The following is a 15,622-nucleotide window of genomic DNA, read 5'->3' as shown; positions in this document are numbered from 1 at the left end:
GTTCAGGCCCGAAATCTGCCCATTATCCGTGACTCCTCCCACTCCCTCATCCCCTGCCTCAAGCCATCATCAAGTCCTGCCTGTTCTACCTGCGAAACGTCCGGCAGAGCTATCCGCTTCTCCCCATTTTCATTGCTAACACTCATCCAATTCACCGTCAATTCACCCTCACCTGGACTCCCCCAAGTGTGTTACAAGGGCTGTCCTAAGATAACCTTCCCATCTGTGTGATCCTTGTTTACAAAGGGGCAGCAATAGAGATCTTCACAAGACGTAAGCCATATTGCAGCACCCACTCTTAAGATGCTTTCATGGCTTCCATTTGTCCCCGGCATAAAGTCAGAATCATCAGTATGGCCTTCGAGCCCCTGCCCCATTTCATACCTTCTGCCTCAGCACTCTACACCTCACACACGTTGTGCCCTACCTGCCCGGACACCCTCAGCCCCTTCTTGACTGCGGACTCTAAGCCTCCCATTCAGTTCCCTCTTCTGAATGTTTCTGTATCCCCCTTCTCCGCCCACCATTGTCTAGCAAATACCTACATTAAGTAGATCCTGACTTGAATGTGGCTTCCTCAGAGAAGCACTCCCTGACTCCCTGACTGTGGTAAGCCCCTCCTCTATCTATGCCTTCACAGCTCCCGGCACTCCTCCCTCACAGCCCTTATCACACTTCTAATTACTTGTCCAAGTCCTGGACTGTTTCCTGTATTCTCTGAGGTGTCTCCAGTGCCTCCACATAATAGGTGCTCAATCTCTTGTTAAATAGAGAGGGAAGTAGGGCTAAAGGTGTATATATATATATATATAGAGAGAGAGAGAGAGAGAGAGAGAGAGAGAGAGAGAGAGGGAGAGAGAGAGATTATATATATATTATAGAGAGAGAGAGAGAGAAAGAGAGACTTCAGCATAGTTAAATGTTGGTAGAAGGCTCTGGCAGAGAGGACATTGTTGAGATTCGGGTGAGGTTGCCAAGCACATGATTATTGAGGTATTAATCCTGGATGAGAAGAAAAATGGGAAAGAATTGGCCACACGTTTAAGTCTACAGATGGAAGGAAGGGAGTCTGAAGGCATTTAGGTCTGAACAATAGGAAAAAACAATCTGCTGGGGGGTGGAGGGGGGACGGGAATCAGAGTGGGATGGGACCTGCCAGGTAAAGACTGGAGTGGGTCCTGAGGAGCTTCCTGGGCCCCAGACGGTGTGAGGCAGCACACGCAGGGCCACTGAGCATGCTTGAGTCCTGGTGTGGCCTAGACCCCAGCCTGGACGGTTGATTCCTCCCCCATCATGACCTTTTTGCTTCCGATTTTCTCCCAGGCCAGGAATCGTGAGCTGGAGCCAGGGTCCAAGTTGGATCTGATCCAAAGCCTGAGATCAAGCTGGGCCCGGAGCCTGGCCTGGAGCTGGAGCCCGAGCCACAACTGGACTGCCCCTGCCATGCAGAAGGAGCGGGGCATTGCACCTTCTTGCCCAGGCATGCAGAGCCCCAGGCCCCTACCCCTGCTATCACTGCTGCTGCTCCTGGGCGCGGGGGTGCCGGGCGCCTGGGGCCAGGCTGGGAGCTTGGACCTGCAGATTGACGAGGAGCAGCCAGCGGGCACACTTATCGGGGACATCAGTGCAGGGCTTCCAGCGGGCACAGCAGCACCTCCCATGTACTTCATCTCCGCCCAGGAGGGCAGTGGTGTGGGCACAGACCTGGCCATTGACGAGCACAGCGGGGTGGTCCGTACAGCCCGGGTCTTGGACCGCGAGCGGCGGGATCGCTACCGCTTCACTGCAGTCACTCCTGATGGCGCCACCGTGGAAGTTACCGTGCGAGTGGCTGACATCAATGACCACGCTCCAGCCTTCCCACAGGCTCGAGCTGTCCTGCAGATACCTGAGCATACCGCTCTTGGCACCCGCTACCCACTGGAGCCTGCTCGTGACGCAGACGCTGGCCGCCTAGGAACCCAGGGCTATGCGCTGTCTGGTGATGGGGCTGGAGAGACCTTCCGGCTGGAGACACGTCCCGGTCCAGATGGGGCCCCAGTGCCTGAGCTGGTAGTTACCGGGGAGCTGGACCGAGAGAACCGCTCACACTACATGCTGCAACTGGAGGCCTACGACGGTGGTTCACCACCCCGGAGGGCCCAGGCCCTACTGGACGTGACGTTGCTGGACATCAATGACCATGCCCCAGCTTTCAATCAGAGCCGCTACCACGCTGTGGTGTCCGAGAGCCTGGCCCCCGGCAGTCCTGTCTTGCAGGTGTATGCCTCTGATGCCGATGCCGGTGCCAATGGGGCTGTAACTTATGAGATCAACCGGAGGCAGAGCGAGGGTGACGGACCCTTCTCCATCGACGCACACACGGGGCTGCTGCGGCTGGAGCGGCCACTGGACTTCGAGCAACGGCGGGTCCATGAACTGGTGGTACAGGCACGGGATGGAGGGGCTCACCCTGAGCTGGGCTCGGCCTTTGTGACGGTGCACGTGCGAGATGCCAATGACAATCAGCCCTCTATGACTGTCATCTTCCTGAGTGCGGACGGCTCCCCCCGAGTGTCTGAGGCTGCCCCCCCTGGCCAGCTTGTTGCTCGAATCTCTGTGTCAGACCCAGACGATGGTGACTTTGCCCATGTCAATGTGTCCCTGGAGGGTGGAGAGGGCCACTTTGCGCTCAGCACCCAGGACAGCGTCATCTACCTGGTGTGCGTGGCTCGGCAGCTGGATCGAGAGGAAAGGGATGCCTATAACTTGCGAGTTACTGCCACAGACTCAGGCTCACCCCCGCTGCGAGCCGAGGCTGCCTTTGTGCTGCATGTCACTGATGTCAACGACAACGCCCCTGCCTTTGACCGCCAGCTCTACCGACCCGAGCCCCTGCCTGAGGTTGCGCTGCCTGGCAGCTTCGTGGTGCGCGTGATGGCCCGGGACCCTGACCAGGGCACCAACGGTCAGGTCACCTATAGCCTGGCCCCAGGTGCCCACACCCGCTGGTTCTCCATCGACCCCACTTCAGGCATCATCACCACAGCTGCTTCACTGGACTATGAGTTGGAGCCACAGCCGCAGCTAATTGTGGTGGCCACGGATGGGGGCTTGCCCCCTCTCATCTCCTCTGCCACAGTGAGTGTGGCCTTGCAGGATGTGAATGATAATGAGCCGCAGTTCCAGAGGACTTTCTACAATGCCTCCTTGCCTGAGGGCACCCAGCCCGGAACCTGCTTCCTGCAGGTGGGTAAGCCCCCACCACCACCCCGCACACAGCAGGATGATTCTGTGGGCAGGAGTGGGTCGATCAGAGGGTCACAGGGGACCTCAGAGCAGGCACCAAGCCTTGCAGGTGCCATCTGTTGATGGTGACATATGCCAGAGGGTTCGGTCCTACTCGATGAGCTCCACAGTCTGTGCGGAGGGTGAGGATTAATGAGAAGACGAGAAAGCAGGGTACAAGAGCTGGGCCAGGTAATCTTGGCAGTTGAGAGAATTAAGATTGGATATAGAGAAAATGTGTCTTGCGGTGGCAGGAAATGAGAGAGGACTCTTTAAAGTTTCAAAGTTGTTCTGCAGGGCAGAGACGGAGATCCTGCACACCCATGTGGCTCCTGTTCCCCAAGGGAGATGCCAGCATTTACAGAGCTCTCCAACCCTAGTCTAGTGCTGAGGTGTCCTGGAATACACCCCCATCCCTGCCCTTGGAACTGAGCCTTGATGGGACACTTGGGCTCAGGCACGAGGATGAGAGACAACAAGAAGTATCCAGTGAGATCCCAATGTCCAGAGCAGGAAGACCTCAGAGGAAAAGGCAGGAGCCCTGGAGAGGTTGTGGGGGCCACAGGCTTCCTGCAAGTCAGGCTTGGAGGAGATGGGTGGAGCATGAAACTGGAGAGGCAGGCTGAGGCCAAACTGCAGAAGTCCTTGGACACCAAGCCGTGAAGGGCTAGGGCTTTACTTGGAAGGCAAAAGAGGTCACTGAACTTCTTTGAGGCAGAAAAGGCATAATCAAATTTGGTTTTGTTTTTTTTTTCAAGACTTTATGTTTTGGGGGCAGTTTTAGATTCATAGCAATATTGAGTGGAGGGTACAGATTTCTCATATACCCCATGCCCCCACTCATAGCCTCACGCATTATCAACATCCCACGCCAGGGTGGTACATTTGTTACAACAGATGAACCTACATTGACACATCACTGCCACCCAAGTCCATAGTTTACATTAGGGTTCACTCTTGGTGTTGTACATTCTATGGGTTTGGACAAAAGTATAAAGTATATATATAATTGACATATATAATGACATACACTATAGTATTATAGAGAGTAGTTTCACTGCCCTAAAAATCTTCTGTTCTCTACCTATTCATCCCTCCCTCCTCACTACAGATTGTTTTTTTGTTTGTTTGTTTGTTTTTTGGCCGTGCCACACAGCATGTGGGATCTTAGTTCCCGACCAGGGATCAAACCCGTGCTCCCTGCATGGAAGTGCACAGTCTTAACTACTGGGACCACCAGGGAAGTCCCATTTTTGTATTTTTTTTTTTTTGGAAGCTAACTTGCTTTAAGGGTGAAAGAGAGATTAGATCAATGGTAAGTGATACATTCAAAAATTAACTTACCCACTGTAAGCCTGGCACTCTGCTGGGCCCTGAGAACAAAGAAAGGAAATAGTCTTATTCCCAGGCCGGTCCCAGTCTAGGCAAGGAGACACACCAGTAACTAGTAATGCATCAGGCTGCATATGAGGTGCTGTGGAAGCCTAGAGGCAGACCTTTGCAGAAGCAGTGAGACTTTGCCAAGTGGATAACATGGGGTATGAGGACAGGGACTCCAAGGCCACAGAAAGAGCTACAGAACACCATGATGTGTTCATGGAACTGCATTGTTCAAGTTGGCCTCGACTGTGCTGATGAGAAAGAGTTATGGGGAGGTGAGACAAGCGAGTAGACAGGGACCAGCTGCCAAGCTTTGACTTTATTTTAGAAATCACAGGGAGCCATTGAGAGGCTCTAGGCAAATCTGATACGTCTTCTGGAAAGATTGCTTTGGCTGCCCCATGGAATATGGATGCAGGAGAGGAGACTGGGGGCAGGGTGGTCTCTTAGGAGATTCGTGCTTGAAGTCTTTATGTCTCAGAAGTCCAGCAGATCCCCGAGCATTTTCTAGGAGCTGCCTGTTGGCCTAGACTTTCAAGCCAGTGCCTAGGCCTGGCTGACCTCCTGTCTGGCCAGACTCTGGGTACTTGCCTGCCTACTGCTGTCCAGCTCCCACCCACTCTCCCATGTGTTTACTCTCCCTCTTGGCCCAGGACCAATGGGCTGTGGCTTCCAAACGTCTTCCCTCCTCACTAGTGCCTGAAGCAAGAGGGCATCTCTCCAGGTGGTTTCCTGGAGTTTTTACTAGTAGTAATCATAGGGAAGCAGGGGTAAAAATGACCGTTGGGTGTTCATAACTGTTACAAGAAGTCTTAATATTTGATTCATTCAGTATTCGTTTATCAAGTATCTGCCATGTGCCTGTCATTGTTTTAGGGACCCAGAACACAGTAATGACTGAGTAACCACTACCTAATTCATGGAGTTTATAGTCTAGAGGTGAGATTCATATGCAGAGAAACAGTTTTATTCCAATAATAAAAACTTCTATATGGGGATATTCATGAGGTACAGATAGGCAGTTCGAACGTTTTCTCAAAAGAAAGGACCTTTGAGCTGAGACTTAAAAGATGAGCAGGAGCTGATGAGGGGACGAGATAAGGGAAGGGTTGAAGCAGAGGTGACACGCAGAGAGAAGTGGAAGAGCTTGACTTGTCTGACTCGTTCAAGGGCCTACAAGTGGCTCGGTATCTCTGGAATTTAAGGTGTGAGATAAAAGAGTGGGAGACGAGACTGCAGGAGGCCAGACAGTGAGGAGTCAAGCCAAGCCGAGGAGTTGGAGCATTTTTCTTTCGGGGACACTGAAGACATCTGAGTAGAGGAATAATATGACATTTGTCTTCTCAAAAGATGCTTTTATTAGTTAGTGTAGAGCAGTGGTTCACAACGGCTGGTGATTTTGCCCTCTGGAGGGGACATCTGGCAATGTTTAGAGACAGTTTTGGTTGTCACAACTGGTGGGATCTATTGGTATCTAGTGGGTAGAGATGCTGTCAACATCCTATAATGCACATGACAGCACAACAACAAAGAGTTTATCTGATCCAAAATGTCAGTCATGCCAAGGTTGAGAAGTCCTGGTATGGAGGACAGATCGGAGGGTCAGGCGCCTATGAGAAGGGAGCTACAGTAGTCCAGGGGAGAGACGACTCAGGCCCAAGTCAGGACAGTGATAATGGTGATGGAGAGCAACAGACAAGTAGAGGGATAATGAGGATTTACTTAGTCCCTGCTTGATTGATATGCCAAGAGAGGAAAAGGGAAGAACACATTGCTGGCTCGAGCAACTGCGTGGATGGAGGAATCATTAGAGAGGGGTTGGGATTATCATGAGTTTAGTTTAGGACAGGTTGGATTTAAGGGGCCTGTGGGACGTCCAAGTGGAGATGTTGAGCAGGCATCTGGATGTACAAGTTTGGAGCACAGAGGAGTGGTCTGGGTCAAAGTACAGATGAGGGTCAAAGCCACAGCAGTGGAAGAGAAGGCCCTGAGCGTGTGCAGAATGAGAAGAGGCCAAGGAAAGATTCCAGAGAACAACAGTGTATAACAGACAGAGTAAGGAGAGGTGGAGGGAGGCTGGGGGTGGGGAAGCAGTGGGTGGAGAAGCAGGAGAGCAGTGTTAAAGTGTCAAAGCAGGAGGGACACCTGGGAAGGAGGTCAGCATGGGGCAGATGAAGTAAGTTTGTGGTCTGCTAGGAATTTTAGAGAGTTCACAGATGAAGGTCTTTATTTTCTCCTTGCACTAGTGCATGTGATGAGAGCTAGGGGTGGGGTGGGGTGGGGACAAGAGGAGAGAGATGAGGTTAGTTACAGCTTTCAGGCAGAGCTGGAAGTGGGAGCTGACCAAGGTTGGACTATGTAGCAAGGCTGAGAGCCTGCTGAAACTGGAGACTGCAATTGCACTAGGACCTCTGAGCAGGGGCTGCACAGGCCAGAAAATTCACTTCTGCCTTGGTCATTTCCAGTCAACGGCCCCTGCGCCTTTTGGGGTCACTTCCTGACAACTTCTCTTGACCACTATTTATTGCTTTCTTCCTGCAGCGGGTCAGAGGGCAGAGGTCTTTAACAGCTTCTGGAGACGGTGCGGCAGCTGTGCTGCAGCCCGCCAGACTGATCCAGGGGGAAGTTTGTCTCCTGGGATATCCAGGCCCACAGCCATAGTAAAGAGTTGGGGCAGGAGCTGTTTCCAGGGTTCAGCATGGCAAGGTCTTAGTGTCTCTCAGGAGGGTAAACAATGGCACAAATCACTTCTGTCAAAGGCCCGGGCAACGATCAGCAATCCTCGGCTAGGCTTCTCTCTGAGCAACATTTTCTGGCCAAGAAAGGGGAACTCTCCAGCTTCCTTTTGCAGCATATCATGACCCTGAGGCCCGTGTAGCCACAAAGAGTACTTTGTCACAAGCTACAGCAGCCTGCACCAGCTAACTCACTACTGAGGGCCTAATGTGCACCCAATTTATAAAACTTAGTTTGAAAGAAGCTTTTGTTGTAAGGCAGGGCAATCTGAATGTCTGTTTACTCAATGAACAAATATACATAGAGTACCTACTGTGTGCCTGGCCCTGTTTACTAAATGAACAAATATACGTAGAGTACCTACTGTGTGCCTGGCCCTGTCCTAGGCTCAGAAGCTTTTGGAATGGTGTCTCCTACTGATCTGGCTCTGAAATGTTCAGAGGCTCCTGACATTGGTGTCCAGTCATAAACTCTTCCTGAGCCAGTCTGGGAGATGCCTGAGAAGTCACCAGGAAAACCTTCCCCTATTTCTTAGTTTTGGGGAGCCCCTGGAACTTAATGACCTCGGTATTTTCCTATAGACCTGCAGTTCTCCCTTTCTCATTTCCAATGAGGTTGGCTTGAGAGATGAAGGGACGCTAAAGGTGCCTGAGCCACATCCCATAAATTCATAGTGCAGATCCTGATCACTCCAGTTACCAGATCCGAGTACCAATCGGATCCCACTTTATAACCAAACGCAATAACGAGCAGGCCTATAACATCAGTCTCAATAACTCTATCGGTCAGGCAGTTCTCTGATTGGAGTGATTATGAGACTTGGCGATGGTTATTAACTCCCTGTGACCCACCTGGAATTTGCTATCACAGCCCTTAGCACTCTCCTTTTAAGTACAGTTGGTCCTCATCATTTGCAGATTCTGTATTTGTGAATTCGCCAACTCTCTAAAATCTATTTGTAACCCTTGAATCAATACTCATGGAGCTTTCACAGTCATTCCCGGACATGTGCAGAAGGATGGAAAATTCAAGTCTCTCGACAAGCACATTCCCGGCTGAGGTCGAACAAGGCAATGCTCTGCCTTCATGTTACAGCTCTTATATGGTAAACAAGGGTCCTTTTCGTGGTCTGTTTAATGCCACGTTTTTTGCATTTTTGTGCTTTTTGTTTGGTGATTTTGCAGTGTAAAATTGTCCCCAACTGTAGTGCTGAAGTGATGTCTGTTTTCCTAAACACAAGAAGGCTGTGCTGTGCCTTATGGAGAAAATACATGTGTTAGATAAGTTTCATTTAGTTATGAGTTGTGCCATTGGCCATGAATTCAGTGTTAATGAACCAACAATATATATTAAATAAGGTGCCTTTAAACAGAAACACACATAAAACAAAGTTCTATATTGACCAGTCGACAAAAATGTTGTGATCAGAGTTTCACAGGAACCTAACGCAAGTGGTGAGGTCTGAGCTGGGTTTGGATTTTGGCCCGTGTCCTACTAGTCCCTTCTGTGTGTCCACCATCCCAAGACTCTGGGCACCAACTGGCCCAGGGCCTGCTCCTTCCAGTTGCCCCTTAGTTATGGCTTTTCTGGCCAAAAAGACGGGGCATTACTCACCCCAGCCTCTCCCCAGGTGACAGCCACAGATGCAGACAGTGGCCCATTTGGCCTCCTCTCCTATTCCTTGGGTGCCGGACTTGGGGCCTCGGGGTCTCCCCCATTCCGCATCGATGCCCACAGTGGCGACGTGTGCACGACCCGGACCCTGGACCGCGATCAGGGGCCCTCAAGCTTCGACTTCACAGTGACAGCTGTGGATGGGGTGAGTGGACAGTCTGTGGGCAGACTGGGGTAGGGCATTCAGCAGGGCCAATCAAGGGCCACCTGACTTAATGGCTGCATGTCTCACCAGGGAGGCCTCAAGTCTATGGTGTATGTGAAGGTGTTTGTGTCAGACGAGAATGACAACCCACCTCAGTTTTATCCACGGGAGTATGCTGCCAGTCTGAGCGCCCACAGTACCCCAGGCACAGCTGTGCTGAGGGTGCGTGCCCATGACCCTGACCAGGGACCCCACGGGCGACTCTCCTACCACATCCTGGCTGGCAATAGCCCCCCACTGTTTGCCTTGGATGAGCACTCAGGTGAGGATCTTCACATTCCCAGGGCTTGCCTCCCCATCTGCCTAAATGAAGCACTGCCTGCCCCCCACCCCCCAACCTTTCCAGCTCTATTCTGTTTCCTTATACCTCTCCACTTCTCCGTCCTCCCAGGGCTGTTGACGGTAGCCTGGCCCTTGGCCAGACGGGCCAATTCCGTGGTGCAGCTGGAGATCGGGGCTCAGGATGGAGGTGGCCTGCAGGCAGAGCCCAGTGCCCGAGTCAACGTCAGCATTGTGCCTGGAACTCCCATACCACCAGTATTTGAGCAACTACAGTATGTCTTTTCTGTGCCAGAGGATGTGGCACCAGGCACCAGTGTGGGTGTAGTCCAAGCACACAATCCATCAGGTATCACTTATCATTATATCCATTCAGTGCCGTACCCAGACACCCCAACATAACCCTCGAGTATCACACCACTGATAGCCCCAATACAAAACACTCTGGTTCCAATCCCCGCCACCTCCGTGGGCATGGTACAGGCACTCTGCTTCATCCCCAGGTACACGAATGTCACCCTGGTGCCACCCAGCTTCTCTGCCAACACCTGCCCCTCCCCCTAATACTTCGAAAGGCCCAGGTGTGGGCACTGCCTAGCCCTTTTGGGGATCAGAGTCTGGGCTCCAACTCAATAGGTGCCCTCCCATCTCTTTTCTGACCCTTCTTTCCTCTTCCCTAGGTCGCCTGGGGCCTGTGACCCTCACCCTATCAGGTGGGGATCCCCGAGGACTCTTCTCCCTAGATGGGGCCACAGGGCTGTTACAAACGCTTCGAGCTCTGGACCGGGAGCTGCTGGGACCAGTGCTAGAGCTGGAGGTACGGGCAGGCAGTGGAGTGCCCCCGGCTTTCGCCGTAGCTCGGGTGCGTGTGCTGCTGGATGATGTGAATGACAACTCCCCTGCCTTCCCTGCACCTGAAGACACGGTGTTGCTGCCGCCAAGCACTGCCCCAGGGACTCCCATCTATACACTGCGGGCTCTGGACCCCGACTCAGGCGTTAACAGTCGAGTCACCTTTACCCTGCTTGCTGGGGGTGGCGGGGCCTTCACTGTGGACCCCACCACAGGCCACATACTGCTTATGGGACCTCTGGGGCCTCCAGGGGGGCCAGCCCATGAACTGGAGCTGGAAGCCCGGGATGGCGGCTCCCCACCCCGCACCAGCCACTTTCGACTGCGGGTGGTGGTACAGGACTTGGGGACCCGTGGGCTGGCTCCCCACTTCGACAGCCCTACCTACCGTGTGGACCTGCCCTCAGGCACCACCCCTGGAACTCAAGTCCTGCAAGTGCAGGCTCGAGCACCAGATGGGGGCCCTGTCACCTACCGCCTTGCAGCAGATGGGCCAAGTAGCCTCTTTGGCCTGGAGCCACAGACCGGGTGGCTATGGGTGCGAGCAGCACTGGACCGTGAGGCCCAGGAGTTATACACGCTGAAAGTAATGGCAGTGTCTGGGTCCAAAGCTGAGTTGGGGCAGCAGACAGCCACAGCCACCGTGAGGGTCAGCATCCTCAACCAGAATGACCACAGTCCCCGCTTGTCTGAGGAGCCCACCTTCCTGGCTGTGGCTGAGAACCAGCCCCCAGGGACCAGTGTGGGCCGGGTCTTTGCCACTGACCGAGACTCAGGACCCAATGGACGTCTGACCTACAGCCTGCGACAGCTGTCAGAAGACAGCAAGGCCTTCCGCATCCACCCCCAGACTGGTGAGCACTGGGACCCAAAATCTGAGAGCCCAAAGCCTCATCCTCTGACTGGGTGAGCACCCAGACACACTCCCCAGAGCCTGGCCACGAGGACCAGGACTGAGCTAGAGTTTTACCCGGGCATTCCCTTCCACACTCCCCAAACCCCAGCCTCTCATGGACCTCAGGCTCTGCATCCCTAGCTACCCCATACATGATCTCTGTCTGTCCTGCACTCCCAGGAGAGGTTACCACACTCCAAACTCTGGACCGTGAGCGGCAGAGCAGCTACCAGCTCCTGGTGCAGGTGCAGGATGGGGGGAGCCCACCCCGCAGTGTCACAGGCACCATACACATTGCAGTGCTCGACCTCAATGACAACAGCCCCACCTTCCTGCAGGCTTCAGGGGCTGCTGGTGGGGGCCTCCCCATACAGGTATGTGAAGCTGCAGTACTCTGCCCTGAAGAAGTAAGAGGGTATGTGGGTCTCTGCTTAGAACTGTAGGTGTAAGTAAGAGAGTCTGCGTCTTGGAACAGGTTTGAGAGCAAAAACGGGGCTCTGCCTGAACATAGGTGATGGGAACTCCATCCTGAGTTGTCTCAAGAACAGGAAGGAGACAACTGTAGATGAGTTGTGTTCCCACAGGTACCAGATGGTGTGCCTCCAGGAACGCTGGTGACAACTCTGCAGGCCAGGGATCCGGACGAGGGGGAGAATGGAACAATCCTGTACATGCTAACTGGTACGGGGGCTGGAGAGAAGGGAGTTGGTGGGTGATGGCAGGCCCTCATGACACGCCCAGCTCTGGAACCCAAGGCCTCGCCCTTCCTCTGTCTGTCCCCAGGTCCTGGCTCAGAGCTCTTCTCTCTGCACCCTCACTCAGGGGAGCTGCTCACTGCAGCACCCCTGACCCGAGCAGAGCGGCCTCACTATGTGCTGACGCTAAGTGCTCACGACCAAGGCAGCCCCCCTCGGAGCTCCAGCCTCCAGCTGCTGGTGCAGGTATGGCTGCCCTTCCTCCAATCTGTCCACGTCTCCTTGGTCACCAGTGTGGGCATCCTCTCCTCTAGTCAGGCCACTCTGACCGCCCTTCCTGCTACTCAGCAGGCCAGCCCAGATTCCCTTTTACATGGGTCCGCCTGATTCCGTACTCCCTTCTGGGTCCACAACAGGTGCTTCCCTCAGCTCGCTCGGCTGAGCCTCCGCCGGAACCCTCAGACCCAGACCCGACCGCACCTGTGCCTGTCGTGCTGACCGTGACAGCAGCCGAGGGCCTCCAGCCCGGCTCTCTGTTGGGCTCGGTGGCGCCGCCAGAGTCGGCGGGAGTGGGCGCACTCACCTACACACTGGTGGGCGGCGCGGACCCGGAGGGCACTTTCGCGCTGGACGCGGCCTCCGGGCGCTTGTACCTGGCGCGGCCCCTGGACTTCGAGGCGGGCCCGGCGTGGCGCGCGCTCACAGTGCGCGCCGAGGGGCCGGGAGGCGCGGGCGCGCGGCTGCTGCGAGTGCAGGTGCGCGTGCAGGACGAGAACGAGCATGCGCCGGCCTTCGCGCGTGACCCGCTGGCTGTGGCGCTTCCGGAGAACCCAGAGCCGGGGGCGGCGCTGTACACTTTCCGCGCGTCGGACGCCGACGGCCCGGGCCCCAACAGCGACGTGCGCTACCGTCTGCTGCGCCAGGAGCCGCCCGTGCCCGCGCTTCGCCTGGACTCACGCACCGGGGCGCTCAGCGCCCCGAGAGGCCTGGACCGGGAGACCACTCCCGCTCTGCTGCTGCTCGTGGAAGCCACCGACCGGCCTGCCAATGCCAGCCGCCGCCGCGCAGCACGCGTTTCCGCGCGCGTCTTTGTCACGGATGAGAATGACAACGCTCCGGTCTTTGCGTCGCCCTCACGTGTGCGCCTCTCTGAGGATCAGCCGCCGGGGCCCGCAGCGCTGCACGTGGTAGCCCGGGACCCGGACCTGGGCGAGGCTGCACGCGTGTCCTATCGCCTGGCAGCTGGCGGGGACGGCTACTTCCGGCTACACCCCAGTACCGGTGAGTTGGGCCGGGGGTGGGGGTGGGGACGAGGAGGGTGCTGATGTGGGGCGAGTGTTGAGGTTTCCTTCCAACCCGCCCTACCGCTCAACTAGGAGCGCTGTCCGTGGTGCGGTCCCTGGACCGTGAACAGCGAGCTGAGTTCTTGCTGACTGTGGTGGCCTCCGACCACGGCTCCCCGCCGCGCTCAGCCACACAGCTCCTGACTGTCAGTGTCGCCGACGTCAACGACGAGGCACCCACTTTCCAACAGCAGGAGTACAGCGTCCTCTTGCGTGAGAACAGCCCGCCTGGCACATCTCTGCTCACTCTGCGGGCAACCGACCCAGACCTGGGTAAGGCCTGGGGGGATGGGTTGAAAGAGGGATGGACTGGGTCAAGAAAGGGTATATTCACCCTCTGATCTTCCCCCACGCTGCCCCTCCTCAGGGGCCAATGGGCAAGTGACTTATGGAGGCATCTCTGGCGAAAGCTTCTCCCTGGACCCAGACACTGGAGTTCTTACAACTCTTCGGGCCCTGGATCGGGAGGAGCAGGAGGAGATCAATCTGACAGGTGCGCGTTTGCAGGATCCCCAAAACCTGAGGCGCTGTAAACAGCAGTGTTACATGGGCAGGACCCGCAAAGTACATTTTATAAGCTTACAGCACAGTTTCTATTATATATATTTTTTTATTTTATTTTATTTTATTTTATTTTATTTTATTTATTTATTTTTGCGGTACGCGGGCCTCTCACTGTTGCGGCCTCTCCCGTTGCGGAGCACAGGCTCCGGACGGGCAGGCTCAGCAGCCATGGCTCACGGGCCCAGCCGCTCCGCGGCATGTGAGATCTTCCCGGACCGGGGCACGAACCCGTGTCCCCTGCATCGGCAGGCGGACTCTCAACCACTGCGCCACCAGGGAAGCCCTCTATTATATTTTTAATCCTTTTGGGGAGTCAAGAGTTTGGCAGAGTGCAAGTTGAACTGACGTCTAGGCTGTCACCAGTGTGATCACACTAACTCTCAAATGCATAATGTCGCAGCTATGCCCTCTAGGGTTCCCTCAGGTTACACTGCAGCCGTTTAACAGAGGAGCAAGTGGATATTGAGTACCAAAGAGATTAAGTAACTTGCTTAGGCTAACACAACTTGGAAGTGGCAGAGCTGGGACTTGAACTCAGATCTTTTGTTACCTCACTTAGTGCCTTTTCTGTCACACCACCACATATATGTATGTGTGCCTGTGTGCTTGCGGGATGTGGAGAGAGGGACATATTCTGATTTTTGTGTGCACCTGGGGAACACTATGTGGTGTGGATTCCTCCATGGGATGGGAGCAGGCTGGATCTCACTGATTTTGCTTCCCGATAGTGTATGCCCGGGATGGGGGCTCGCCTCCGCTGTTGACCCATGTCACAGTGCGAGTGGCTGTGGAGGATGAGAATGACCACGCCCCAACCTTTGGGAGTGCCCATCTCTCCCTGGAGGTGCCTGAGGGCCAGGACCCACAGACCCTTACCACGCTGCGGGCCTCTGACCCGGATGTGGGAGCCAACGGGCAGCTGCAGTACCGCATCCTGGGTGAGAACCTTCCCGCACCCACTTGCCCAGGTGTACTCCTTGTTGGCCTGTGTCAGACCCAGCGTGCCCGGGTCTCCTTTTCCTTCTCTTTATGTTTCTGTGTCTCCAAGCATCTATTTCTGTGCCCCTCCAGTTCTTGATCTCCTCTTTGTCTCTTTTTATCTTTTTGTTTCTTTTCTTTCTTTTTCTTTCTTGATTGTCTCTCCCTGTAGAGCAGTTGTTCTCAAACTTTTTCGTCTCAGGAACCCTTAACATTCTTAATTTTTGAGAACTGTAAAGAACTTTGGCTTATATGATGTCAGCATTTATTGATATAATAAAATGTGAAATAATAATTTAATATATAAAATATATAGTAAACAAATTATATCAGTATTTACAATATTTGATATTAAAGATGAGAAAATTTTAAAATATCATTGCAAAACAAGCCAATGAAGTATACCACTTGCTGTATTTCTGCGTAGGCCCAAGGAAATGTTAGGGTTTCAACTAACAATTTGTTGGACAGTAATGAGGTTACAAAGATTACAGCATGTATAACCGAACGCAAGCCAGCAAAAACGAGTGAATCTCTGAAAACAACACATATTTATGCTCTAAACTTTCTACCTAGAATATTCTGGGAAACACAAGACTACACAAGCACACACATTCCATTAACCATCCAAGTCATGATGTCATCACATGTCATGTAGCATCCGGACCCCACTCTGCATTTGTGAGTTGATGAGAATGAAAAAGTCATATAATGTCTTAGTATTACTATGAAAATAGTTTTGATCTTATGTACT

At 53.8% G+C, this 15,622-nt stretch overlaps 1 protein-coding gene across 1 annotated transcript in view; it reads left to right on the top strand.

Annotated features, from left to right (window-relative positions):
• Nucleotides 1–15,622, top strand: part of DCHS1 (dachsous cadherin-related 1) — a 34,778-nt gene that overhangs the window by 12,916 nt on the left and 6,240 nt on the right. The window contains exons 2-13 of the mRNA XM_060018429.2: nt 1,324–3,228; nt 9,014–9,202; nt 9,293–9,524; nt 9,654–9,890; nt 10,222–11,247; nt 11,469–11,662; nt 11,873–11,969; nt 12,072–12,229; nt 12,400–13,264; nt 13,360–13,599; nt 13,694–13,819; nt 14,619–14,828. Of these exons, the coding sequence (XP_059874412.1) occupies nt 1,444–3,228; nt 9,014–9,202; nt 9,293–9,524; nt 9,654–9,890; nt 10,222–11,247; nt 11,469–11,662; nt 11,873–11,969; nt 12,072–12,229; nt 12,400–13,264; nt 13,360–13,599; nt 13,694–13,819; nt 14,619–14,828 (5,359 nt within the window). The 5' untranslated portion in view covers nt 1,324–1,443. The remainder of the gene's footprint in view (nt 1–1,323; nt 3,229–9,013; nt 9,203–9,292; nt 9,525–9,653; nt 9,891–10,221; nt 11,248–11,468; nt 11,663–11,872; nt 11,970–12,071; nt 12,230–12,399; nt 13,265–13,359; nt 13,600–13,693; nt 13,820–14,618; nt 14,829–15,622) is intronic.

The sequence above is a fragment of the Delphinus delphis genome, chromosome 8, assembly GCF_949987515.2.
Source record: "Delphinus delphis chromosome 8, mDelDel1.2, whole genome shotgun sequence".
Lineage (NCBI taxonomy): Eukaryota > Metazoa > Chordata > Mammalia > Artiodactyla > Delphinidae > Delphinus > Delphinus delphis.
This window is presented reverse-complemented; position numbering and strand designations above follow the sequence as displayed.